We start from the raw sequence: 25,885 nt of genomic DNA, 5'->3' as shown, positions 1-25,885 counted from the left end.
TCATATGTGTGGTAATTCATGTCTTCTAATGCCCCGTTCGATTCCCGCAAACAGAATTCAAAAAGCTTGCCTAGTTTCGGAGATTATGGTATAGGCGATTTCCATTAGTGGAGATATTTTGACGTAATGACTTTTTTTTCTACGAGGAATTTTCAAAATCGGAGATGGTTACTGTCTGCGCAGGGTATTTTTTACATATATACGCCAAGTTTCAGGAAGTTTCGATGAAAACTGTAGGCTGTGAAACAAAAAAGTCCACAAGAACAACAACGTGAGTAAGACTTAGAGATCCTCCACGAGGATCTAAAAAAGTCCACAGAAGAAGATGAAGAACAACAACGTGAGTAAGACTTGGAAATCCTCCACGAGGATCTAAAAATGCAGCTTTTCATTGCCTTTCTCTTGCTTTGTTCCCCTCCTCAAGTGTCACTCGGCACACATTTACATTCTTTCACATCCTACTTTTCTCTCACGTGGAACAGTCTACGTTTGTTTCTTGTCACCTGCTCTTTCCAACAAAATTTCAAATCTTCTGCCCACTGTCACCTCATGGTTTCTCCAATTTATTCTGCTGGGCTTTAGTACACCACCTGGGACCCTGTTCTCATCCTACATTTCCTTTCTTTATGTGATGGTTTTTTGTCATCGCATTCTTTTCCCTTTATCCAATTTTGTCTGTTGATCTATTGTCCTCTGTCCTTCTGCTCTTCTACAAATTGCTTGAAACTGTGTATAATCTTCTCACGTTGAGACTTTAAGCATCTTTGTCCAGAATTCCATGGTATGTCATTGGACATGCAATTTGCTGATGTATTGTGCTGTTAACAGGTTCTGAACATGGATGGGTGGTATGTAAAGGGACGTTTCGGCATAGCGAAGGTCTCACCTACGTGGTCCTACCACCACGGGAGCCACGTCCTGACTATACAGCACAGCGAGACTTTGGGGATCCTGGCAAAGCCTTATTACTGGTCTGCCCCAAAGTCCTATCTTGGAAACAAGGTATATCTCCAACAGTAGTAAGTACACCAGATTGCACGTACACCAGTAGAGCCAATTAACTCTATGGTAGTGTACTCATGTATGAGCTGTCACAAATAACACAGACCTAAATGGGTCTTCTGAAAATGGTGTAATGACAAGGAAAACTCTTCCAACACATCAAGTTGAATATACAGGTTAACGGCCTGCATGAGTTTTTAAAAATCCTTTTAATTGTCCTCTGCACTTGATAGATCTGTTGGTTAAGGCCCGGTCACACCTTGACGTTTTAGCCAACGTATGCCGATTTTTGAATTTTTTTTTTCTAAAACGCTGGCACACGTTGAATACGTTATGGGTAAGTTTTGATAACATTGAGAGCACGCTGAAAAACACTGCCATACGTCGTTGTACGTTGGCTTTAAACGTTGTACTTTTTGGTTGTCCTCAAATTTTTTCATGCTTGAAATTTCAAGACGTATGCCGGCGTATGACTCACACGTTCCGCTACGCTAGCCACAAGTTGTATGCACGGTCTGCGATCGTTGACAAACATCAACACATGCTACTTGTAAGTTAATCATAAGTTGAGACACGCCGAGGTAATGTTTAGCGTACCCGAAACTTATTTCTAACCTCTGATTAACGTGTTGTTGGCACGTTACGCGATCGTTGCCACACATCGACAGACGTTACTTTTAAGTTACTCATAGGCTGAAAGACGTCGGTATAATGGATCGTCCTTGCATCAGCGTCCACGGCCACGGCCAGGACACTTATTTGCAGCATTCTTCAAACTTATCTTCGGCATGACGAGGATGTTCACACTTCGATGTCTAGCTTGGCTATGATTCCAATTGTCCATCGGCAGCGTCTATTTAAAATAGTCGAGTTTGAGCGTTTTAACACGTTCAGAAGAAACGCTTCAAATTTCAAAACCCCAGCGTCAAAAAACAAAGGCGAGTGACAGCAATTAAAATCGTTCATTGGAAACAATGAAAATAGCAGAGTGGTACCGTTTAAAAGTCGTTGAGTGTAAAAAAAAATCGAATTGTTGAGCGCAAGCGTCTACTTTCAATAGTGGGGTTTGAGCGATTTAGCACGTTCAATAGAAACGATTAAAATTTCCGAGCGCCAGCGTCAAAAAACAAAGGCGAGTGACAGCAATTTAAATCGTTCATTGTAAACAATGAAAATAGCTGAGTGGTACCGTTTAAAAGTCGTTGAGTGTAAAAAAAATCCAATTGTTGAGCGCAAGCGTCTACTTTCAATAGTGGAGATGCAGCCATTTAAATCGTTGAGTTTATCATTTAAATCGTTAAATCGTTAAACGCAAGGACGATCCATCATAACCCACACCCTCCCCCTCACACTCACCTACTACTGCCAACATGAACAAACTACTACTAATACTAATACTGAGACTGATACTGATACTGTTACTGCTGACATGGACATCGACTCAAAAAGGACTCGAAAACACTGTTGGGTTCCCCTTTTATGAACAGCATTTTTATATACCAATTCCCAAAACCGCTGGGAACACGTCTTTATATGGCAGTTGTAAGCTAGAAACGCGTTAATTTATTTATTTTTGTCGACCGGAAGACGTCATTGGAATACGTCTACATACGTCGATGTGTGTTGGGACTACGTAAAGAATTGGTTCAAAGCACGTCAAACATAAGTTAGAAATAAGTTTCGCGTAAAAAAGACATTACCGCGACGTGTCTCGACTTATGAGTAGCTTATAAGTAGCGTTTGTGGACGTGTGTAAGCGTCCGCATATCGTGTGTAAAACTTATCCCCATCGCATGCGGAACGTGTGTCATACGCCGAGTACGTCGTAAAATTTTGAACATGTTTAAAATTTCTTGACGTACTCTACTTACTACGACGTATGATAGCGTACTTTAGCGTTGTACTCACGTATACCAAACTTACTCATACCGTATTTGACGTGCCCCCAACGTTTTAGACACATTTTTCTTAGGTCGGCATACGCTGGCAAGATCGCCAAGGTGTGACCGCGATGTTGACACTTCCATTTCTACAGCAGTTATGATTCGAATCGTTGTGCGTCAGCCTTTTAATAGGCTCCGTCACGACATCGTCGGCGATGCGTGCAACGTGCTATGCCTAAGTTAGACTATCGTTGGGCATCGGTTGTGTAGGCCGAGAACAGGTTCAGCATTCGTTGGTATAAGTTATCTATAACACAACGAAACGTTCTGTGTCCGTTACCAATGTGTTATACATAAGACCAAGTCGTTATGAATACGTCCGAATCTTTAAAAAAAACATCAAAAGTTCAACGTAAGCCAGCGTTTTAGATACATTTTAATACGTTGCCATCGCTGGCTAAAACGTCAAGGTGTGACCGGGCCTTTAGGCCTAAGTCACATTTGCTCTACGGCGAGGATATGGTGGCCGTACGCCCTCTGAATTGACAGAAACGTGCGGTGGCCGCAGAGTTTCTGCGGTGGCCTCAAGGTGGCCCTATGCCATTTGGCTATCTTTTACAGGCCGTAGGGGTCGCCGTGGAATTATAACGCGGAGTTATAACTTTTTTCATTTCTACGTTCGCCGTAGTAATTCGGCAAGCCAGAAAAAAAAACTGGTAAAAAAAAATAAAAATTAACCCATTCGTTACCGTCAGTCTGGCCGCACGTTCACCTTCGGGCCCCCCTGCGGTCGCCTTGCAGGCACCTTGAGGCTACCTTGCATCTGCCTTGAAAACTCTATTGCCGCTGCAGGGCCCCCTTAAGGTCACCGTACGACATCAAATCAAAGATCGTATGGCAACCCCACGTTTTCGGTCTCCACAATTTCTAAATACGCCATGCGGCTCCCCGAAAAATAAAAACATATGTGACTGCTACATTGTGTGACCGTGGAAATACTGCGGCCGCCATATAATTGCTAGTGGCCATAGATTTTGGAGACCCCACGGCCGCCGTGGCAAATGTGACTTAGCCCTAAATGTGGCAGTCTCGCTTTGTGGTACATTCTTGTGCACCATACCAAGTGCACATTAATTATTTATATAATGAGCAAGTGATTTGTTATTTTGATTCAGTATGGTTTCATTATGATATAGAATAGCGTAGAAGAGGGAATGCCATTGGATGGAGTGGTGAAGGCAGGAGTCAGGTGGATATTGTCTTGATTTTATTTAAGTTAATGAATTCATTAATTTTTATAATATCTACCTCTTTTGGTGTTTCATGCTATCTGTCTTCCTAGATACTCTACTCATTAGGCTCTTTTACACTAAAACAATCTAGTTTTATTGGACATCTTGAGTCTCGATTTAATGCTGGAAATGGGCATAAATAGACGACTTTTGTTTGGGAAATACAGCCATGCACTCAGGCTTGGAAGGAAGTATGAAGAGCACTTGCTTATGAAGTCAGGATCTGAAGCTTAAGTCTCTATAATAATTACCCCATGTGCTTGCTTATCATGAATATTCAAAACTGAAAGCATCACCAACTCGATATCTGCCCAGCTTGCAGGGCTCATCGATGATGTTTTGTCCACCGAGTGGTCTTTATCTGGGATTGTGCAGGCATGATGCAATAAGCAGATGGTGAGACCTAACATGATTTTCATCTTCACTTCAGAATCCAAGATAGCCACAACCAACAAATGCTTGTTTGAAGGCAAGGAAAAGCCGAGGTTCAGGTCCGATTTATCAGCCATACTAGTTGGGCCCTTCATAAATCTTTTTCGTTTTTGCGAGCTTATTTCGGAAGAGCTGTGGTCCTCTTCACCAGCTCCCCGTGGAGCTGAACTCGAGGTGGTCTTTCTCTGCAGCCTTTATGCCAAGCGTGTTTGCCTCTGACATACGCTTGGACATTTATTAATTTAAGCTGCCACGTGTGCTCCTTATCGCAAGCGACAGCACTGCAGAGGTTGTTAAAGTGGCTCATTTATCTTCTCCACAGCGGATCCCCTATCTTCCTAAATATCCTCTTCATACTGTTCTCTTTTCATCCCTATAATTACTGTGCTTCTGGCACGGTAATGGAATATTGTGGAAATTCTATTTGCAGCAATATATATATATATATTTGAGGCCACAGACTAATATCTTATGGCATAGATGAGTCGTGACTTTGAGTATTGCTTTCCAATAATTGAATCTCCACACCTGCATTGGCCTTTACATATTTTGTGGTTGTGATGATAGTTTGTTTTCTGCACTTTTTTTTTTTGATTGATAGCTGGCCTGGTACGGAGGGAGCCTGCGCTATGTAATATCGTACCACGCGTATCGCTCGCCAACATCTGATGTCGACGTTATTCTGGAGGTGAGCTTTCGGTGCTTCATTACATTACCACTAGGACCTACCAGCTGCTTCCAAATGCACCGATAAAACAGATTTTTGATGCTAAGAGCAATTCATCAGTCTCAAAACGATTGAGTTGTAAGATTTTCACAATCTGCAGTGATGTGTTTAAAACACTTTTGATAAATAAATATTTTGTCGGTTATCCAAGAGTGGGGAAATTTATTTGGACTTTTGTTTTTATTTTTGTGTACATAATTGAGGCTCGTGGAAGAGCTAGCACTAGTACATTGAATGGATCAGGACGAAACGGGACAAAAGGAACAGTTGAGAGAAGGGGGGAAACACTAACAGCAGAGTTGAAGGCCAAAATAGAGGGAGACTAGGACAAACAATGGGTGTGGGGAAGAATGGGGGGCAGGAGAGGATACATGGGGTGGACAAGATGGATACAGAAGGAAACTCTCAGGAGGGAAAATTGGAAATTTGAAAGGAGGAGGGATTGGGGGGAGATTAACGAGGGAAGGAAAGATCATGGTTTTGAATTGGGGACGATCTGAGATGGTGGTGAACAGCTGTCTTGAAGACCTGGAGGGAAGAATGAGATTGAAGAGAATGTGGAAGTTGATTCCACAGGTGAGAAAAAAAGAGGAATGAATGAGTAGAGGTGTGCAGTGATCCTGGATTTAGGTAGTTTTACCAGAAGGGGGTTGATGGTGGACTGTGTGAGTCCTGCAGAAATCTGGGGGCGGGGGTGGGGGGGTGAGGGGAAGGAGGGCGGGACAAAACAAAAAGCAGAGGGTGCAAAACCAGAAAGGAGGTGGTAGAAGACAGAGAGACCACTGACCTGTCTGCGATTGTGAAGTGATAGGCCCATCGACTCAGCTTCATCGTGGGAGATTCAAATAATCTTGAAGGACTTGGTTTCCATGGTGTCATGCTGAGCAAGGTGTGAGGCAGGGGAGCCAGCCCAAAGGGGAGAGGAGTACTCTATGAAGCTGTGGATTAAAGCCTTGTCGGTGGATTGGAGTTCAGGTGTGCCAAGGAAGGACTTTGTATGAAGGAGGACGCACAATCAGTGGGTGGATTTGAAGGACAATTTTGAAATGTGGTTTGCCCAAGAAAGATCATGGCTGATATATTGCGAGACAAAGGAGTTTGAATGACTGAGGTTTGATTGACTGACTTAAGATGATATTTGCCACACATTGCACATATAAAGATATTACAAACATTAAACATGATTAAAATAACATCATGATCATTCCATAACTTATGCACAGATTTTCTGTATCCCAGGGAACAAACATGGTTTTGAGCCATATCTCAAAGGAACCCTTAAGGATGCCTTCAACAGAGCAGACTTTTGACGTTTCCATCGTCCCCGAGAACTTTGTTGATTTCCACACACATCGCCAGGTCGACCGTAAGACTTTGATGTCGGTGCTGGCGGCCGTGAAACACCTGAAGATCCGAGCCGTACATGGTACGGCCTCTCGCTCTCAGTCTCGGTGAGATTTCCACTGGGAAGAAAAACTGCAACATGTGAAGCATGTTAGTGGGGAGGTGTTTCATAAGTGAAAAGAATCTGACCCAAAGGGATTAGGGTACAAGGGACTATTGATGAAAATGAAATATAGTGACTTGAAACTTTAATAAACCTGTTTTTTTTTTTTCTTACATCTTACTCGGATCGGTCCATTGAAGCATTATTATCTTCTTCTCCTTTTCTTTTCTTTCTAAGGGGTGAGGTCCATTGGTACCAATCTTCTGTCCTCTCTCAGCCACAATACTCCTCCACTTCCCTTTGGCCTCAGCCATCTATCTCCACTCTCCAACCATCTCCACCTTATTGATATCCATTCTCACAAAATCTTCCCATCTTAACCTCGGTCTACCACTTTTCCTCCTTCCTTTTTTCCTCAACCTATCCGCTTTCTTTGTCATTCTCTCTTACTCCATCCGCAATAAGTGTCCAACCCATTTCAGTTGGCTTTTTTTCCAATTCTGTTGTCTTTCTATCCATGCACATCATGTTCTCTGAATAATTTTTTTCCATAATTTTTACAAAACAAAGAAAAAGAAGCTAACTTTCGTAAATGGTTTGAAGAATTTGAACGGTTGTCATGATGGTGTTCAAGTGAACCCTTTAATACCCGTGGGTTTATGTGACACATTGTCTCCCGATATGCCACATAATTTGGACGATGCCACCGGTGCACGGATTACTGTGATGCAGAAAGACCTGTGGTTGGGCTTGTGTGAACGATAACCAAGACTGAGTCTGACATTGTAGCTGCAGTAAAAGTAGTGTTAGGGTTGTGATAGAAAAGCACAGTTTTATGAATAGAAAAAGGGTTAAAAATATGTTGTTTCTGTCAGAGCTACTTTACTTAGTGTTTGATAATCTTACCAGGGAAGGCTGAACACCTTTTCTACAGGGAAGAGCAAATTGTGCATTTACCCACACAGTTACCTGGCAGGTCTCATGTGGCATTCATGAATTGGTTTTGTAACACAGATGAACAAATGTGTAAGAGATCTTTGAGTAACTGTTGGTTGTTTTGTGATTTCATCGTGGGGTAAAAAGTGATGTTGGTTTCAGTCTATTCGGAAACAGAACATGGAAGCAAAATCTGTCGTACATCAGCAAACCAGCTGTGACTTGATTGGTACCATTTGCAACATAAGTTCTGTAGACATATACAATCATTGTGTGTAATTATATATGCAATAATCTTTTAATGTTGCCTAAAATGAAATGAGTTTAATAGCAAAGCTAACATTCCAGGAAAGACTTATCCTTAACTGTGAAGTTCTGTTCTTCCATGAGCCTCGATACCCAATACCTCACCCTGTAGTGTCCATTATTTGTTCAGATTGAAGGAATGTTTGTTCGGCTGGGACAGCATACAACCACGAGAAACGTTTAACTTGCTTGTATAGTTACCCTCCATGTTTATCGCTGATTTTAATATTGGTTATGATCTTGGCTTTCCCAAGACCATTCCATTCCTCTGAAACAAATCTGAGCAGAATCTGTTCATTTTATTCGAGTGCTCGCATTAGTTGGTGAACATTAAAGATCCCAAGGTGTCCTTCACAAAGAGTGAGTGAGTTATCGCCGGCACCCCAAAAAAATTACAAATTCCTGCCTGACTGTCACCCACCAGCATGGTGAGTGTGCCAGTACCCTCAACATGAGTTGAGGGAGGCCTTCGTCCTGCAGTGGACTCACAACATGCTAATGTGATGATGATTATAATGATGTGATACTCTCATGTGTTGTTGGTTGTTATCTCCAGATGTGGGTTTCAGAAGGTGGAACGGAGTCCTCCCAGGGCTCGAAGTATCCACCACCGTTTCAGTAAGGGATCATGATTCATGGACGAAGCTGTAAAGTTTTCTTTTTCTCAAACTTTTGGTCCGAGGGCTTTTTTCAAGATCGTCACCGAGCCCCGGACAGCTTCTAACTGCAGTTCGTTTGTAGTTATATTCCCAGAGATTGTTTTTAAGATCTCCATAAGGAATATTCTTTATCATGCCTATTGCTCTAATAATCACTGGTACAATCTTGGCATTCTTCCAGCTTCTAGGATCTTTTCACTTCACTTCTTCTTCATTTTCTTCACCTTCATCAAGGGAGCTCTTGGTATTTGGTCATTTTCTTAATTTGTGCTTTGTTTTGGCCAAAATCACTGGGTACTGACACCTCAATTTGCAATACCATCTTTTCTTTTTTGTACCTAAATACGAAATCAGGTTGCAGTGCTTTGTATTCTGTGTTCATGGTCGATGGGATCATCAGGTCGTACTTGAGCATTACCTCCTTGTTTTCAATTATTGCTTTTGGTTCATGTTTCCACGAGTTTTCTGTAACTGGGATATTGAACTTTGCTGATGTGCCAGTGCATTACTCAGCATACTTTGTTATGAATTTGTGTGTACAGCTGTTTTGACATGAGTTTTCTACATCCTGATTACCCAATAGGATACGATAGGTGACTCGTGCTTTCTGTTTTCCCTCAAATTTTCCTTCTGTGCTCCTGCACTTTCTTGCCTTGAGCACTTCACACCTCACTGTTCCATCACGCCCTCATGTCTTCTCTTATATTTGGTCAATCTATCCTGGTGTGATTCCCTTTAAGATGTCTGCTGTTTCTTTTTCCATTGTATTTTTACCTCTGCCACTAAAGGTGAAGAGAGATTATGTTTTCACCCCTCTCTGTGTGTTTGTTTGTTTGTCTGTTTGTTTATTGGTTTGTTTGATTGTGTGCAGGATATCTCAAAAAGTTTAAGACGAATCTGCATGAAATTTTGTGGGCAGGTTGGGTGTGTGACAAGGACGAATTGATTAGATTTTGGTGAAGATCTGGATCCGGATCCGACTTCTAGAATTTCTTAAGTGATTCTTCACCATTGAAAGAAAGGGCCCAAAACAATATATAGCACGATATCTTAAAAAGTTGTTGGCGGATTCAGATGAAACTTGGTGGAAACGTTGGGTGTGTGACCGCGACAAATTGATTCAATTTTGGTGAAGATCCGAATCCTGATCTGGACACGAGAATTATTTAATTTCTAAAGTTTTTCTTCACCATTGAGAGATAGGGCCAAAAACGATATATGGCATGATATTTCAAAAGTTCATTGGGTCCTATATGTTCTCGTGGATCAGGCATTATGTGGTGGAGGTATGCGCTCTACTAAGTCCCCTTCAAGTCACTCGTCTCTGGTTCTGTCTCTTACTATCTCTCTTTTCATTTCTCTGCGGGCCCACTACTCTTCATTCTTTTCTCTTTTGTTACTCCTTAGACAGCCCCTTACATCTATCACTGTGGCTCTAATCCCCTCTCCCATGCTAGCCGAACAGGGCCACCATTTTCCACTGTGCATTCCACACGTCCTTTAAAGTTGCCATCATCTTTTGTTGCTTAACTTGGCTGGCCTCGACTTTTCCCTCCAGCTCAGAGCCTGGTTAGCCTCAATTGTTCCTGCTAACTTGGTCTAATCTGCCCAGCCAGTCTTTTTATTGGACCCCATGTTCTGTAACATGGCCATCACGGCTGCCAATGTTGGCTAAAGTCCAGCTTTGGCAGTGACGCTGGCCTGCTGTCGCATTCTGAGGGGTTCTGGGCTACTGGATGAGGCAGGCGACTCTACGTACTGCACCCTTTAGTAGACCCTCTGTTTCCATCTCCTCTGGAGTCACAGTGGTGTCCATTCGGTCCTCCTACTCCTGGTTTGGGCCTCTACGGTTGCTTTCCATGTTTCATTAAGTTAAAATAAATTTTGCAACCAAATCTCAGCTCAAATTTGAAAATATAATTTGCGTTGAAGAAATGAGTTCCTGCTCCGCAGATCAGAATCTCACTCTGCTGACACCAATGTTGTGGGGACATGCCAGCCAAATGGCCGAGACACTTCTGAGCCTGATTAAAGACCGATTTGTGCCTCTACCGAGCTGAATTGGAACGATGAGCAGTGCGTCGGGCACCTCGCCTCAACGGGGTCCTAATTCTTGATGAACCCAGAGCAGAGGTTCTCAGCCGGCGAGGGGCTGAATTTAATAATCAGCATAAAGAATTTCAAAACCCGAATACCCTCTAAAAGGTTTTATAACCAATTGGCTATTCTCAATTAGCGAGAGATGGTGGTCCAAATAAATCAAATGAGACCCAGTGAATTTAGAATGTGTATTAAAAGCAGGGAGGGTTAAAAGAAGGAAAACAAAGTCTCAATGAATGCTAACAATCACCAAAACCCGAAATACTTGCCCCGGGGATTCATACAAACAGGATTCCTTACTTAACCTATCCTTAAAGGGGAATGCAAATGCTCAGACCACCTTGACACAAATTGATCCCTTGATACCCTACAAAATAGATATGATGTATCATTTTCCAATTTGCGATTTATAAAGTAAGTAATTTTGCGATTAAAAGTTGAATTCTTCTTCTTCACGCTTAGCTGTGATGTCATACCCGGGAGTTGACCGCCACATCCATATTTGTTGTATATGGGTTACATCGCGGTACGCTTTAACTCAAATGGCAAATAATTTTCGATTTTCCACAAATATGCTGAGTTGATGCATCCTTTTAGTTGAAGTAATACAAACCGAGATGGTTTCATGATGCTACACCAATGCCTGAAATTCCCTAAGTTTCCAGAAATTGGATAAGGTTTTTCAAAAAATACTCGAGTGTGAATTGGACTTACAAAATGGTTGCTTTTGTGATCGGAACATTTTACAGAGCACTGTTATGAAACAACAGAGATGGCTATATCTTGTGGTTAGCTACCACGATTGAGAGAAGATGCCATCCCCATGATTAAGCGGAAGAGACAGCCATCGCTCGAAACTGTAAGACCATCTCTACCCAGCTACCAGCATGTGTACATGGGTGACCACTCCCCCCTCCACTATCCCACTACAATCCCCATCAACCATAACCTCCACAATACCCACCACCCCACACTCCCTCCATCCACCATTCCCCCACAATCCCCAGCAACCATCACACCAACAACACCCACCACCACCTCACACCCCACTCCACCAGCACCACTCCCCCCTCCACTGGGGTGGGACATCGACATGGCATGACACAGCACGGATATGATGGTCGGACACGATACGGCACGACCACAAACAAATGAGGAGGAGATTGGGACCATACTCTGTGCAGAGCGTTGGTGCTGCTTAAGCAGTCTCCTTGGCTATTGGGCACAATCCTAGACGGGTCGCCACTCCGACACAATATACCAGCATGCTGGCACTCATTTTGCCGACCTCGGAAGGATGACAGGCAGAGTCACCCCCACCTGGTGTTAATTCAACAGCTGAGTGGGATTTGAACTCAGGACCCTAGGATCCAAAGCCCACTACCTTAACCATTAAGTCAACACCAGGCATACAAACAAATGGTGTCTCAGGAAAGTTCGAAATGGGATGATCCTGTAACGTACAGAATACCTGGTTCGCCTGTGACGGTGGGACAAAGCATTAGTCGCCCATTTTGTCAGCCATGTCCAAGTGTGCCTGGGCAGTGTCTGTGCTGTGTCGTACAGTGTATGTGCTGTGTCGTATCACTGCTGTGTCGTATCAGTGCTGTGTCATGTCTGCGCTGTCTTGCCCATGCTGTGCCGTATCTGTGCTGTGTCGTGTCCTTGCTGTGTCGTGTCCTTGCCATGTCCGTGCCATGTTCTTGCCCCTGCTGTGTTGTGTCCATTCCGTGTCTGTATCATGTCCGTTTCGTGTCATTGCTGTGTCGTGTCCGTTCCGTGTCCAAGTTGTGTCCTGTTCATTCCATGTCCCTGCTGTGTCATGCCGTGCCATGTTTCTGCTGGAGTAATATAATATAACTGATTTATCTATTAATACAAAATCCCTTATAAACCGTCAATTAAACGGAAAAACAAAAACTACCAATCTGGAATGAACATGCGACCGACGTTTTCATCTTCACTAACACCTCCATTGTCACCTTCTTCATCTGAATCGCTTGCATAAGACTCGAAATGATACGGCTCCATAATTCCCCCAAAAGCGTTTCCATTACTTATTTTATCTCCAATAGTTTCTTCAAAATCCCACTGATCAGTTTCAACCAACTGAGAACCTTCAGAGTTTTCTAATGACGGTTGAATTGGTATTGGAATCTGAGCTCGAAATACACTGTTTCTCGAAGGAAGCCGCCATTTGGATAAAGGTGGGTTCAAGGTGTGACGTCACCGGCGAAAATCGAAAATGGACACCGTGGGGCTTTTTCGGCAATTTGTGATTGGCAAATAAATTTCAATTTTTTTCCTTTCAAATTAGACCATGATTACCAATTTTCAATGGTTTTCAGAATAAAAAAATGCTTTTGGGTTCCCTTTTAAGGCCTCAATCATACCACATAGAGGACATGAATAGAAAATGGGACAAGATAAAGGAATACTTTGTGCGGCCCGTTCGGGCACCGCAAATCCGCTGGTGTGTTGCACTCCAGAGGGAAGGATTTATACAGCAGCTTCAAGAGGCAGGTAGGACCTCGTGGTCAGGCAGGTGGGTGTGGAATTATGCTGGAGGCATCGTCCTGGACAGGAGAGGAGAGGATGGTGCAAGGATGGGAGGATTCCTGCTCGTTCTCCCCCTCTGATAAGCTCTCCATCCACTCTCCTTCTCCTAACTTAACTGCACTGTACTGTCATCCACCAGCCTTTTTTCACTTATCTTTCACCCCGCCTCGTGAGGTCACCAAGCCCTGCCTACACTGCGCTCTAACATAACACAGTTCTAAAACATATCTTCCACCACCCATGCTGAAACTGAGCTGGGCGTCCTGTCCCACCACTCACCCTATAAACCGAGCTGCACTGCTTGTTCCACCATTCTCGCGATAAGGACGCTTCACCGCATCTATTACGAGCTGCTGAAGATGTCACCCCGCCTCCAGCGAGTTACATAATTAAAATGTTTCACCACATTACCACTATCAGAGTAAAGCATAATCATCCACAAGTTACATCATTAAAATGATTCACCACATCTATTATGAGCTGCTGAATATGTCACCCACCGTCACTCCCCTCCCACGAGTTACACAATTAAAACGTTTCACCACATTACCCCCATCTGAGTAAAACGTTAACATCTATCAACATCCCCCACAAACAGTAGGCAGATCACTACCCCTTCCACAACTACCCACAATTCCCACATGACTATATGTGCAATGTGTCCTGGGTCTCAATCATTCTTCTCGTCCCACTGCCTTGACCGGTATTTTGCCTTTCATTTCACTCATTGATCAAACATGGCTCCCAAGTGCAAAACCAGTGCTGGAGATTGGTCGACTGCCAAGAGGCAGAAGAAAGTGATGAGCCTGAGTCAGAAAGTGGATCTGCTGGACTGTCTCTTGAGAGGACAGAGTGTGGCCTCTGTGGGCAGACTGTATGGAGTAAATTAATCCACTGTTCACTACATACGGAAGAACGAGAAAGGCGATCCGGGAAAGTGTTGCGGCGAGCGCTGTACCGAGCACCAATATCGTCACCCACGTCAGAGATGTCCACATAGAAAGGCTGGAGAAGGCTCTCAGTGTTTGGACTGAGGACAATGCACAAAAGAACATACCTTTAAGAGGACCTCTCATTCACACAAAGGCGATGGTATGTAGCACATCTGGCTGGCACAGGTGACCCTAGCATGAGCGATGCGAGTATGAGCGATGCGGGTATGAGTGGCCCCAGTCCATTCCAAGTGAGCAGGGGATGGTTTCACCACTTCAAGAAGTGCTACAGTCTCCGAAACATCAAACTGACAGGCGAATGTGCCTCCGTACACCATGAGGCAGCTGAAATGTTCCCTGCTCAACTTGTGCAGCTCATTGAGGTGAAGGGGTACCTGCCAGAGAAGGTGTTCAACGCTGACGATACTGACCTGTTTTGGAAAAAAAAATGTCAACACAAACTTTTATTTTGAAGCACAAGGGGACGGCATCAGGATTCAAGACCACAAAGGACCCTGTATCTCTTCACCTCTGCACAAATGCAAAAGGGGATTGTGTGATGAAGCCCATGATGCTGTACCATTTCCTGAACATGCATGCTCTCAAGGGAATGAACAAACACATGCTGCCTGTGTTTTGGAGACCAACAGGAAGGTGTGGGTGACGGCAGCAATTTTCATGGACTGGTGCCATAACTGTTTTGTTCCTCAGGTAGAGAGGCACCTGATAGAACAAAACCTTGCATTCAAGGTTCTCCTGCTCATCGACAATGCTCCTGGCCACCCTCGGGACCCAAGGTAGCTCGCGCGAATGTCGAGGTGGTCTTCCTGGGACCCAACATCGCCTTGCTAATCCAGCCGCTCGACCAAGGTGTAATCTCCACTTTCCACTTTCAAAACCTATTGTACCTACCTTACCTTTCGCCGTATTTTGGACACGATGGATGCTGATCCAGAGCTCACTGTCGGGCAGTGTTGGAAAGAGTTCAGCACAGCTCACTGCATCGGCACAATCAAAAAGTCACAGGATGAGGTGAGGACCTCCACCATCAATGCCTGCTGGCATAACCTGTAGCCACAGGCAGTAAAGAACTTCAGAGGCTTTCCTGCCAACATGGAGGAGAGGCATGAAATTGGTAGGTTGGCACGGCAGGTGAGAGGGGAAGACTTTGACGACATGGAGCTTGAGGAGTTGGATGCTCTTATCTCCTTGCATGCCGAGGAGCTCATTGAGGAGGAATTTGGAGCCATTACCAAGGTGTTCGAGCAGGAAGCGAAGAAAGCGGGCAATGAAGAGGAGGAAGAGGTGTCAAGGTCGAAACTCACGGTCAAGTTCCTGGGTGAGATGCTGCAGTACATGCAGTCAATTACCGAGAGACTGGTAGACACCGACCCAGTCATAGAGCGGTACCTCAAGTGCAAGAGGGGGTTGGGTGATGTGATGCTCCCATACAAGAAGCTACATCTAAACTTGCAGCAATCTGCCAGGCAGTTCTCAATCACGGACTTTTTCCGCCCTGGTCATTCCATCTCAGGAGCACCAGCACCCTTGTTTGCCTCACATGCCTATCCTACCCATCCTGTCTCTCCTGCCTATCCTGCCTCTCCCGCATCCCATTCAGTGAGCGACTCATCAGGATCGTCATCTGCTTCAGTGCCCTCACCTGCATTCCTTGCAGTGCACGACTCATCAGCACCCTCATCTGCGTGGTCTTCAGACGACTCCACTGAGTTCAATGGATTTTAAATCATCATCATCATTTGAAAAGTTGCGTGTGTTTGTGTAAATAAAAATTTGAAACGGTACCTGCTGTTGTTTTTTTTTTTTTTTTTTTTACTTTTACAGAACAGTTGATAAATAACTTTTTAGAAAATGGTAATCGCATTCCTGAAATAAACATTGGAAACAGTACCTGGTGTTGCCTTCTTTTTATCCCCCGCCGCGTGGCGGAAGGGGGATATTGTTGTCACCCGGGTTGTCCGTCCGTCCGGGTGGGTGGCTGGGCGTCAACATTTATAGATGTGAGTGCGATAACTCATAAACTGTTCGCCATATTGATTTGAAATTTGGGTTACACATGTACCACCTGAAAAGGAAGAACCCTATTGATTTTGGGCGTGGCCGGATCCAAGATGGCCGACTGGGCGGCCATCTTGAAAAAAATGTTTCAATGGTGGGGGATTCCCCATCTCTGATGGGTATATATTTATTTGTAAGCATTTTTTTTATGAAACTGTAATCATGTGCATTCACAGTTGAAAATATTTTAAACTTCTAAAAGTTTCCACTATGAATCAGGAACCGCCGGGAACTTATCCCCCTTTTTCCATTGAAAGAATGCATGGCAGTTGCGGCTTCACCATTTGCTACATTTTTCATGAATCGGGAACCGCCGGGAACCTAACCCCTTTTTTTCCCATTGAAATATTGCACGAAATTCACAGCTTCACCATTCGTAGTATTTTTTGCGGGTCACGAAAAGCTGGGAACCTACCCCCCCCCCTTTTTCCATTGAAACAATGCCCCGCTATTCGCGGATTCGACATTCACAGCATTTTCTAGGAACATATCCCCCGCGAATGTCTCGTTCCGCCAGCATATGTATTTTATATGAAGGTGTCCTTGTGTTTATCAGTCCAGAAAATTGATGACATCACATATGCAAAGTTCTGTGGAATATTCAGCTCATGATAAAGTGAAATGTGTTCATTGCTGACATTTGGCATCCCTGTTTAAAGGCTTCACTCGGTTTCCATGTTCATCGCGCAAGCAAACCAAACTGGAAGCAGGACCACACAGTCAGTCGAGGTGTGTCACTGCCCACCTGGATATGCCGGCATGTCATGTGAGGTGAGCAGTGGAAATGTGAATTTGTTATCGCTTTGGTAATCAGCAAGATAACCTCCTGGACTGTGGAGCTTGTTGCTTCAGGTGTCTTGTCTTAAACTCTTTGAAACGTTCAATATTATATAATTTGATTGTTGATACGAATCATAAGTCATTTATAGTATGTCAAGGAGAGACCAGGATATGTGTTTTTTGTTTGTGAGAGGCCTAACAAGAGAAGGTGTTTGTATCCACATCACCCGACAGGAAACCCACAACATGGAAAAGAATGATGTAGCTTTTACTCGATCATTAATACCTGATGATAGCATCTTCAGGAAAAGCAACAATGCTAGTTCAGAGGTTGTTATATAATGGAAATATTTTCTCTTTACTCTCCAGTCTTGCATGAAAGGCTATCGGCGCATGGGAGGGATGCTCTATTATGGTGCATGTGAACCTTGTCAATGCCACAAACATTCCCAAGAATGCGATGACATCAGCGGCTCTTGCAAGGTGAGCACACAGAGGGTCCTTAAAATTTCAGGCTGAGTTGGGATTCGTGAAGCAGAAGCTTACCCAAACCGGGAGTGTTTAGTTGGGGTTGTCACTCAGTGATGATGAACCAAACAGCTTTTATTTGCATCTTATTTTCAGAAGGTGAGCGTACAGGTACTTCCAGTTCCTAGTACAACTATCTTGCGACCAGCATGGTTTTGGGATGCAAGGGGTGGAGGGTGATGAAAGGGCCTGGGATGTGGGAAATGCACACCCCCAAAAGGAGTGGCGGGATGAGCGGGGGTGATATTATTAGACTGGGAAACTTGTGTGCGTCAGTCTATTTATAATCTGTTTAGGGCAGTCACATGTGTTTTCTTGGTGACCACTTAGTGATGACATTTACTGGATATGCACTTCAGATTGTTTAATGCATAGGGATATTGTTTTTCAATTCAAATTGTTTCTTTATATCTGCCCACCTCCTGCAGGGAAGGGAGATGTATTGGTTTTGCTTTTGTTCTTTTTTCTTTCTACCAATTACAATCACGCACTATTCTTTCAATCTGAGCCAATCCTCGTTAAAGTTGGCATGGAGGTACCTTGGTCCAGTGGGCCACTTTGTGAACGTGTGTGTGGGCCACTTTGTGAGTGTGTGTGGGCCACTTTGTGAACGTGTGTGTGGGCCACTTTGCCATTGTGTGTGTGTGTGGGCCACTTTGTGAGTGTGTGTGTGTGTGGGCCACTTTGTGAGTGTGTGTGTGTGTGGGCCACTTTGTGAGAGTGTGTGTGTGCCACTTTTTAATTGTGTGTGTATGTAGGCCACTTTGTGATTGTGTGTGTATGGGCCACTTTGTGGTTGTGTGTGTGTGGGCCACTTTTTGATTGTGTGTGTGTGTGTGTGTGTGTGTGTGTGTGTGTGTGTGTGTGTGTGTGTGTGTGTGTGCTACTTTATGATTGTGTGTGTGGGCTACTTTATGATTGTGTGTGTGAGCTACTTTATGATTGTGTGTGTGGGCTACTTTGTGATTGTGTGTGTGGGCCACTTTGTGATTGTGTGTGTGGGCCCCTTTGTGATTGTGCGTGTGTGGGTCCCTTTGTGATTGTGTGTGTGTGGGCCACTTTGTGATAGTGTGTATATGTGGGGGCCAACTTGTGATTGTGTGTGTGTGGGGGCTCCTTTTGTGATTGTGCGCATGTGGGCCCCTTTGTGATTGTGTGTGTGCGTGTGTGTGTGTGTGTGTGTGTGTGTGTGTGTGTGTGCCACTTTGTGATTGTGTGTATGTGGGGGCCCCTTTGTGATTGTGTGTATGTGGGGGCCCCTTTGTGATTGTGCGTGTGTGGGCCCCTTTGTGATTGTGCGTGTGTGGGCCCCTTTGTGATTGTGCATGTGTGGGCCCCTTTGTGATTGTGCGTGTGTGGGCCCCTTTGTGATTGTGCGTGTGTGTGGGCCCCTTTGTGATTGTGCGTGTGTGGGTCCCTTTGTGATTGTGCGTGTGTGGGTCCCTTTGTGATTGTGCGTGTGTGGGCCACTTTGTGATTGTGTGTGTGTGTGTGTGTGGGCCACTTTGTGATTGTGTGTAGGCCACTTTGTGATTGTGTGTATGTGGGGGCCCCTTTGTGGTTGTGTGTGTGGGCCCCTTTGTGATTGTGTGTGTGGGCCCCTTTGTGATTGTGTGTGTGGGCCCCTTTGTGATTGTGTGTGTGGGCCCCTTTGTGATTGTGTGTGTGGGCCCCTTTGTGATTGTGTGTGTGTGGGCCCCTTTGTGATTGTGTGTGTGTGGGCCCCTTTGTGATTGTGTGTGTGTGTGGGCCCCTTTGTGATTGTGTGTGTGTGCCCCTTTGTGATTGTGTGTGTGGGCCCCTTTGTGATTGTGTGTGTGGGCCCCTTTGTGATTGTGTGTGTGGGCCCCTTTGTGATTGTGTGTGTGGGCCCCTTTGTGATTGTGTGTGTGGGCCCCTTTGTGATTGTGTGTGTGGGCCCCTTTGTGATTGTGTGTGTGGGCCCCTTTGTGATTGTGTGTGTGGGCCCCTTTGTGATTGTGTGTGTGGGCCCCTTTGTGATTGTGTGTGTGGGCCCCTTTGTGATTGTGTGTGTGGGCCCCTTTGTGATTGTGTGTGTGGGCCCCTTTGTGATTGTGTGTGTGGGCCCCTTTGTGATTGTGTGTGTGAGCCCCTTTGTGATTGTGTGTGTGAGCCCCTTTGTGATTGTGTGTGTGGGCCACTTTGTGGTTGTGTGGATGTGGGCAAATTTGTGATTGTGTGTGTGTGTGTGTGTGTGTGTGTGTGTGTGTGTGTGTGTGTGTGTGTGTGTGTGTGTGTGTGTGTGTGTGTGTGTGTGTGTGTGTGTGTGTGTGTGTGTGTGCGCACAAGCCACTTTGTGATTGTGTGTGTGCGCAAGCCACTTTGTGATTGTGTGTGTGCGTAAGCCACTTTGTGATTGTGTGTGTGCGCAAGCCACTTTGTGATTGTGCGTGTTTGCGCCACTTTGTGATTGTGCGTGTTTGCGCCAATTTGTGATTGTGCGTGTGTGGGCCCCTTTGTGATTGTGTGTGTGTGTGGGCCCCTTTGTGATTGTGTGTGTGTGTGGGCCCCTTTGTGATTGTGTGTGTGTGTGGGCCCCTTTGTGATTGTGTGTGTGTGCCCCTTTGTGATTGTGTGTGTGTGTGGGCCCCTTTGTGATTGTGTGTGTGTGTGGGCCCCTTTGTGGTTGTGTGTGTGTGTGGGGCACTTTGTGATTGTGTGTGTGTGTGGGCCCCTTTGTGATTGTGTGTGTGTGTGGGCCCCTTTGTGATTGTGTGTGTGTGTGGGCCCCTTTGTGATTGTGTGTGTGTGTGGGCCCCTTTGTGATTGTGTGTGTGTGTGGGCCACTTTGTGATTGTGTGTGTGGGCCACTTTGTAATTGTGTGTGTGGGCCACTTTGTGATTGTGTGTGTGGGCCAATTTGTGATTGTGTGTTTGTGGGGCACTTTGTGATTGTGTGTGTGTGCGTGTGTGTGTGTGTGTGCGTGTGTGTGTGTGTGCGTGTGTGTGTGTGTGCGTGTGTGTGTGTGTGTGCGTGTGTGTGTGTGTGTGTGTGTGTGTGTGTGTGTGTGTGTGTGTGATTGTGTGTGTGTGGGCCCCTTTGTGATTGTGTGTGTGTGGGCCACTTTGTGATTGTGTGTGTGTGGGCCACTTTGTGGTTTTGTGGGTGTGGGCAAATTTGTAATGTGTGTGTGTATAAGGGCCAGTTTGTGATTGTGTGTTTGTGGGGACCACTTTGTGATTGTGTGTGTGGTTCATTTCTGACTTCGCATGCTCAAACACTGAAATTATTCCTCCCTGCATGTGCAAATGTTACTTTGTGCTGTGCGTATTTATGAAGCATTGTACCATGTGACAGATGTGGAAGTACAGGAAAGGAAGAATATGGGAAGGCAATTTGACCGGTCCCAGAGGATGAATTGTTTCTTACGACAAGGGAATCGTTAGTGCTTACGGAGTTTCACTGAGGTTGGTGGTGACTTTCAGACCATGGAGTGGGGATGGACGGACTGATGACCAGATGGTTTGAATGTGAAATGTATATAATAAAAGAAGGAATGGATCGGGTGGTGAGAGTGATGGACACAGTTGGACCAAAGGGCGAGAATGAACCATCTGCGGGGTTGAAGGCAAGACCGATGGGGTGAAGAAAGAGTTGTTGAATTGGGTTTTGGTGAAGCGGATTATTGGTGGATTGAGGATATGAAAAGTGGAAAATGGGGAGACATCACACCGGGAATACAGAAACTAACCTCACAACGCATTTACCCCCCCCCCCTTATCCCTGGACACTGGGCAAGGATCTATGTACACACAAACTAAGAAGTAACTGTCTGGAGAATTCCTATGTGTTCATGAATGCTCTCCACTGGGGTACATTTCCAAAACCGTAACAATATAATGTTAAAGGAATGTCTGTTATTTTTCAATAAATGCTTGGATCTGTAAGGAATAGACATGTGAAAAAAACAAATGGATGATTGTCAGGCTGTGTGGGTGACTTTCTAATGTGCGTGAGTGATGGTTGTCAGGGTATGTGAGGGTATCTTTGTGGGTTGGATGGGTGGGTGTTGGTGTGTGTGTGGGTTATTATCCTCGTGTTACATATGAGCATCTTTGGGGGTGTGTGACAGTGATGTTCTTGGAGTAGGTGTGGGTGACTGTTTAATCAGAATGTGTGTGGATGATGATTGTTCGTGTGTTTTTACTGTGGGTTTTACTTTTCAGAGTGTGCTCACATCCCTCTGATCATACGAACATTGTGTGCTCCAAAAGCGGTGTTTTTTTGCCCTCTGCTGGACGTTCTGCTGTTACTCCCTCTTGAATTACCTTCTGAAGTCTGACACTATCAGCCACCTGCACTCATGCAACACTACTTTGTGCAATTAACACTGTATTTGGTTGTTCGTGTGGATACCATAAAGCAGCAGAACTGTTACAAAACTACTGTTTCTCCAGCAGTAGTTATAAAGCTTTCTCTTCCAGTCTCAACCTCCGTGCATATCTACCAAAGTTCAAAAAATTGAAGTTTATTGCCATATCAGTCTCCACATGTTATTTTAACACCTTTCAATGTTTTGTTTCCATCTTCTTTATCCAGAGCTGCAAGCATCACACAACAGGAAATCATTGTGAGCAGTGCAAACGTGGATACTACGGGGATGCTACCAAAGGAACGCCAAACGACTGCCATCAGTGTCCCTGTTCACACGCCTCATCATTTAACTCGTAATGTTTCATGGATACTTACTAGCATCCTCTGTACCTCCGAGGGGCGTTCATCATGCTTTAAAGTAGTCCATACCCTATCACTCACAAGTTGTAATCTTGGGCACACATCATACATACGATTGCATCTCGACATCTTTTTAACCGCCAGGATAAGTTTGTGGAGAATAGCTCCAGAGGTGCAAAGTTTTGTGGGACTAACCTAAGTGATCATAGTCGTCGTTCTCATGACCACATGTCAGACAGTATTCAATTATAAAATTTTGAGCTGGTTTTATCATTACTGTACTGAAAATAATGCTGCGACACTGATGTGGTGGCCCTGCACTTGTGCAGCAGGCATCTGGAATTTGTTCAAGGTATCGGAAGCAATTGCCTATTCTTTGTGAAAGACATTGTGGAACCTTTGACATTCACCAGCTGATGCTGGCACATGGGATACCCGGCTTAACAACCTTCTGAGGGCAGTGCGCCTTTAGATGCAACACACTGTCAACACAGTACCAATCGGATAGTTTATAGTTGTCAGGAATCGAACCCAAGCAAGACTACATCTGTCTAGCTCGACTACATTTATCTCGCTAGATTACATCTCCAGCTAGACTACTACTATATATCCTTCCTGTCAGACAATGATCATGGTACAACTTGTTTGTGGAAACACAGCATCGGCAATTAAAAGACATTTGGTCCATTGTATCAGCATCACTTACCTGAGAGATGGACTAATCCCTTCATTATTGAGACATTCAATATCCGGAAGTTTGCTACAATGGAAATGAGTAATTAGAGATAAAATTTTGACATACTTCAGTAAGAATCGTTTTAAGGGAAATTTTGCATCTCAGGAAATATTGCCGTGTTCAACCCAGATTAACATTGGCACTCGATGGATGGACGGAACTGGCTTTTACTCCCTTTGATGACAATCAATTAATGGCGGCTCCATGCACGCACATGTGGGATCACAAGAAGCACAAGAGATCCTTAGTCTGCTTTTAACAGGGTTTATTCCCCTCCAGAAACAGGGGAAGAGCAAAGCATGATGAAGCGGTACGACGGCATGTTGGCAGGGGAGGGAGAGGAAATGACTATTATAATAATAATAATTATTATTTACAGAGGAATAATATTTAAATGTGCTTCACAACAGACTCAAGCAAAGATGGGAAAGGGAACAAAAAAAACTGAGTGAGGCCTTATCTCTGATGTTCGTCGACTGAGCAGTCCATGAACAGGAACATGAGCAAGTCGAGGCAGTCATAAACAGGAGAATAGGGGATGAAATACGATGAGGCAGGATGACGAACAGGCACAATGAACCAGTGATGACAAACAGGAGATGCAGGACGATTAAATAGGACAAGGCAGGAACACAAGCAGGACGACGAACCATAAAACCCTTCCTCTCGGGCGAGCAAACTCCACATTTCCCACGCCGAACAAACTCTCGTGCCCTCTCTTTTCTCACTAGAGTGCGCAGAACCCGGAGATCCTGAAAACTCGTCCCCTCACTCCTCGGACAACGCCCCTTTCAATATCCTCCCCTCTCTTTCCAAAGGCCTCACACTGTGCCTCACCCGGGGTTCACAGAGGGCTTCACGCACAGGTCCTTTAAGTTAAACCCTGGCTGTTTATTGAACAATGCATCACCCTTCGTATGATGCACATTTAAACAGGACAATCTTTAAGCTAACGTTTCCCTACTTAATACATCAAAATGGCGAAACTACCTGAACCATGGAGCATACTAACCAATCCATATCTTATTGTTCTGAAGTAATATTCCCCCCCCCCCTTTACAAATGTAATAATATATACGGTATACCTTTACTACAGTTTCTGTTACAGTTGCAACTATTATTTTAACTCGAGTTTTAAGCAGTTATTCTTTGCAGCCTCCTGTAATTAGAACTGTAATCACTTCATTTCCTGGCAATCCTTACTACAGTACAGAAACCACAATAGTGTGAACATAACCTAAAGTAATTTTCACTCTCGTAGTTCTTCACTGACAACTACCCTTGCAGAGAGTGAAGCCTCAAAGCAGTCAGGGAAACAAATGATTCGATCAACTGCTACAGGGAACTGTACAAGGAAAAGAAGCAACATGCAAAGCAGACAACCTTGCATGCACACTTCTCCAAGAAAAATGATGGGGCTGGTACTTCCCAGAATGTAGTCACTGAGCCTGCCACACCCCAGACTGCTACCTGCAAGCCTGCCACACCTCAGTCAGACACCTCTTCAGAGGATATGGATGAGCATGCCACCCTCAGCCTGCCACCCCTCAGTCTTAAGACATCGTATTTAAATTAAGATTTTTTCATTAATATGCATATTCTTTACATCGTAGAGTTCAGATTTTGTTCCGTCGGAACATATCTCCACTTCTATAATTAATGAGAGTATGGTATATGGGATAATTTAATTCGAAATACGGAAATTCACCAAGTGGAAAGATTCTAAGTAATGTAACCTTTCATATATCAAGGGATTACTGTATATAATATAATGTGGAAGGGGAGAGATCAATAGCTAGACTGTAGTAAGTGTAGTATTGTCTGTGTGCTTCGAGTCGGTTGGATTGCCATATAACAGGGATCTGTGAGAGTAAGTTGTTTGTTACATGTGATGCTGAGGAGGCAGCATATGTAATTTATAGACAGGGTAGAGATTAATGATGTATGCGTAAATAACTTGTTTGTAGGTGGGGCAAGGTGAGAACTTCCCATCGCAGAGGTACACGTTCCACAGATATGCAATTCGGCGGATTATGATCTCTCTGGCCAATGTGCGCCAGCCGTGGTAGCACAGTGGACTGTGGATCCCAGAAGAAAAGATGTACATTTATTTTTATTGGGGCCGCCCCCCTGGGCATCACCCCAGAGGAGGACTCTGCTCAGGAGGAATAAGAGAACGGGGCAGTCCCCCAGGAGAGAACAAAGGGAGGCGCGTGTGCAAGGAGGTCAAGCAAGTAGTTCACGGAGGAGTTCATGAAGGAGACACTCTTATGGTCTTTCAGAAGCTTTGGGGGAGACCCAAGCTGGTATCACCCTGCCTTTGGAGAGGAGAAGGAACCACCATGCCTTTTGATTGGGGAAGAAAGACCACAGCACTTGGAGGAGGAAGAAGAAGTGCAGACCAGGATGCCTCATTTGGGAAATGGACAAAGACTACCACGTGGCCTGGTTGAAGGCCGAATCTTCGCTGGCCTTGCTCGTGCCTGTGTTACGTCATTTTTGGATACCATCACATCCACATTTCTTATCTCGCTCCTAGTTTCGAAAGCAGACTGCATCGAGCACTACGTCCACCCTGCGCATCCTGGAGACAAAGGGAAGTCCCGCCTGCATTATTGTCTTGTTGTATGAGTGCTATCTGTGGTGCCCAGTGGGTTAGGTTTTGCATTCTATTTCTCCTCCTTGCATATAAGTTTGCATATCCCACTCTCCTCTTTGTGTCTTTTGACTCGCTTGGTTTGTTCCGGTTATTATAGCGTTTTGTCGACCCTCTTCCCTGTACTTTGCTTTT

General features: G+C 44.6%; 1 protein-coding gene across 1 annotated transcript in view; it reads left to right on the top strand.

Moving 5' to 3' along the window:
• LOC147020301 (laminin subunit alpha-1-like) overlaps window positions 1-25,885 on the top strand; it is a 309,126-nt gene that overhangs the window by 87,609 nt on the left and 195,632 nt on the right. The window contains exons 12-17 of the mRNA XM_085895590.1: window positions 829-1,002; window positions 5,211-5,297; window positions 6,576-6,787; window positions 17,014-17,125; window positions 17,504-17,617; window positions 22,224-22,351. Coding sequence (XP_085751716.1) covers window positions 829-1,002; window positions 5,211-5,297; window positions 6,576-6,787; window positions 17,014-17,125; window positions 17,504-17,617; window positions 22,224-22,351 — 827 coding nt within the window. The remainder of the gene's footprint in view (window positions 1-828; window positions 1,003-5,210; window positions 5,298-6,575; window positions 6,788-17,013; window positions 17,126-17,503; window positions 17,618-22,223; window positions 22,352-25,885) is intronic.

Source organism: Eptatretus burgeri, chromosome 9 (genome assembly GCF_056783735.1).
Source record: "Eptatretus burgeri isolate ZD-2024b chromosome 9, Ebu_testis_v1, whole genome shotgun sequence".
Taxonomy (NCBI): Eukaryota; Metazoa; Chordata; class Myxini; order Myxiniformes; family Myxinidae; genus Eptatretus; species Eptatretus burgeri.
The sequence above is the reverse complement of the archived record's forward strand: the minus strand, read 5'-3'. Positions and strand labels throughout refer to the sequence as shown.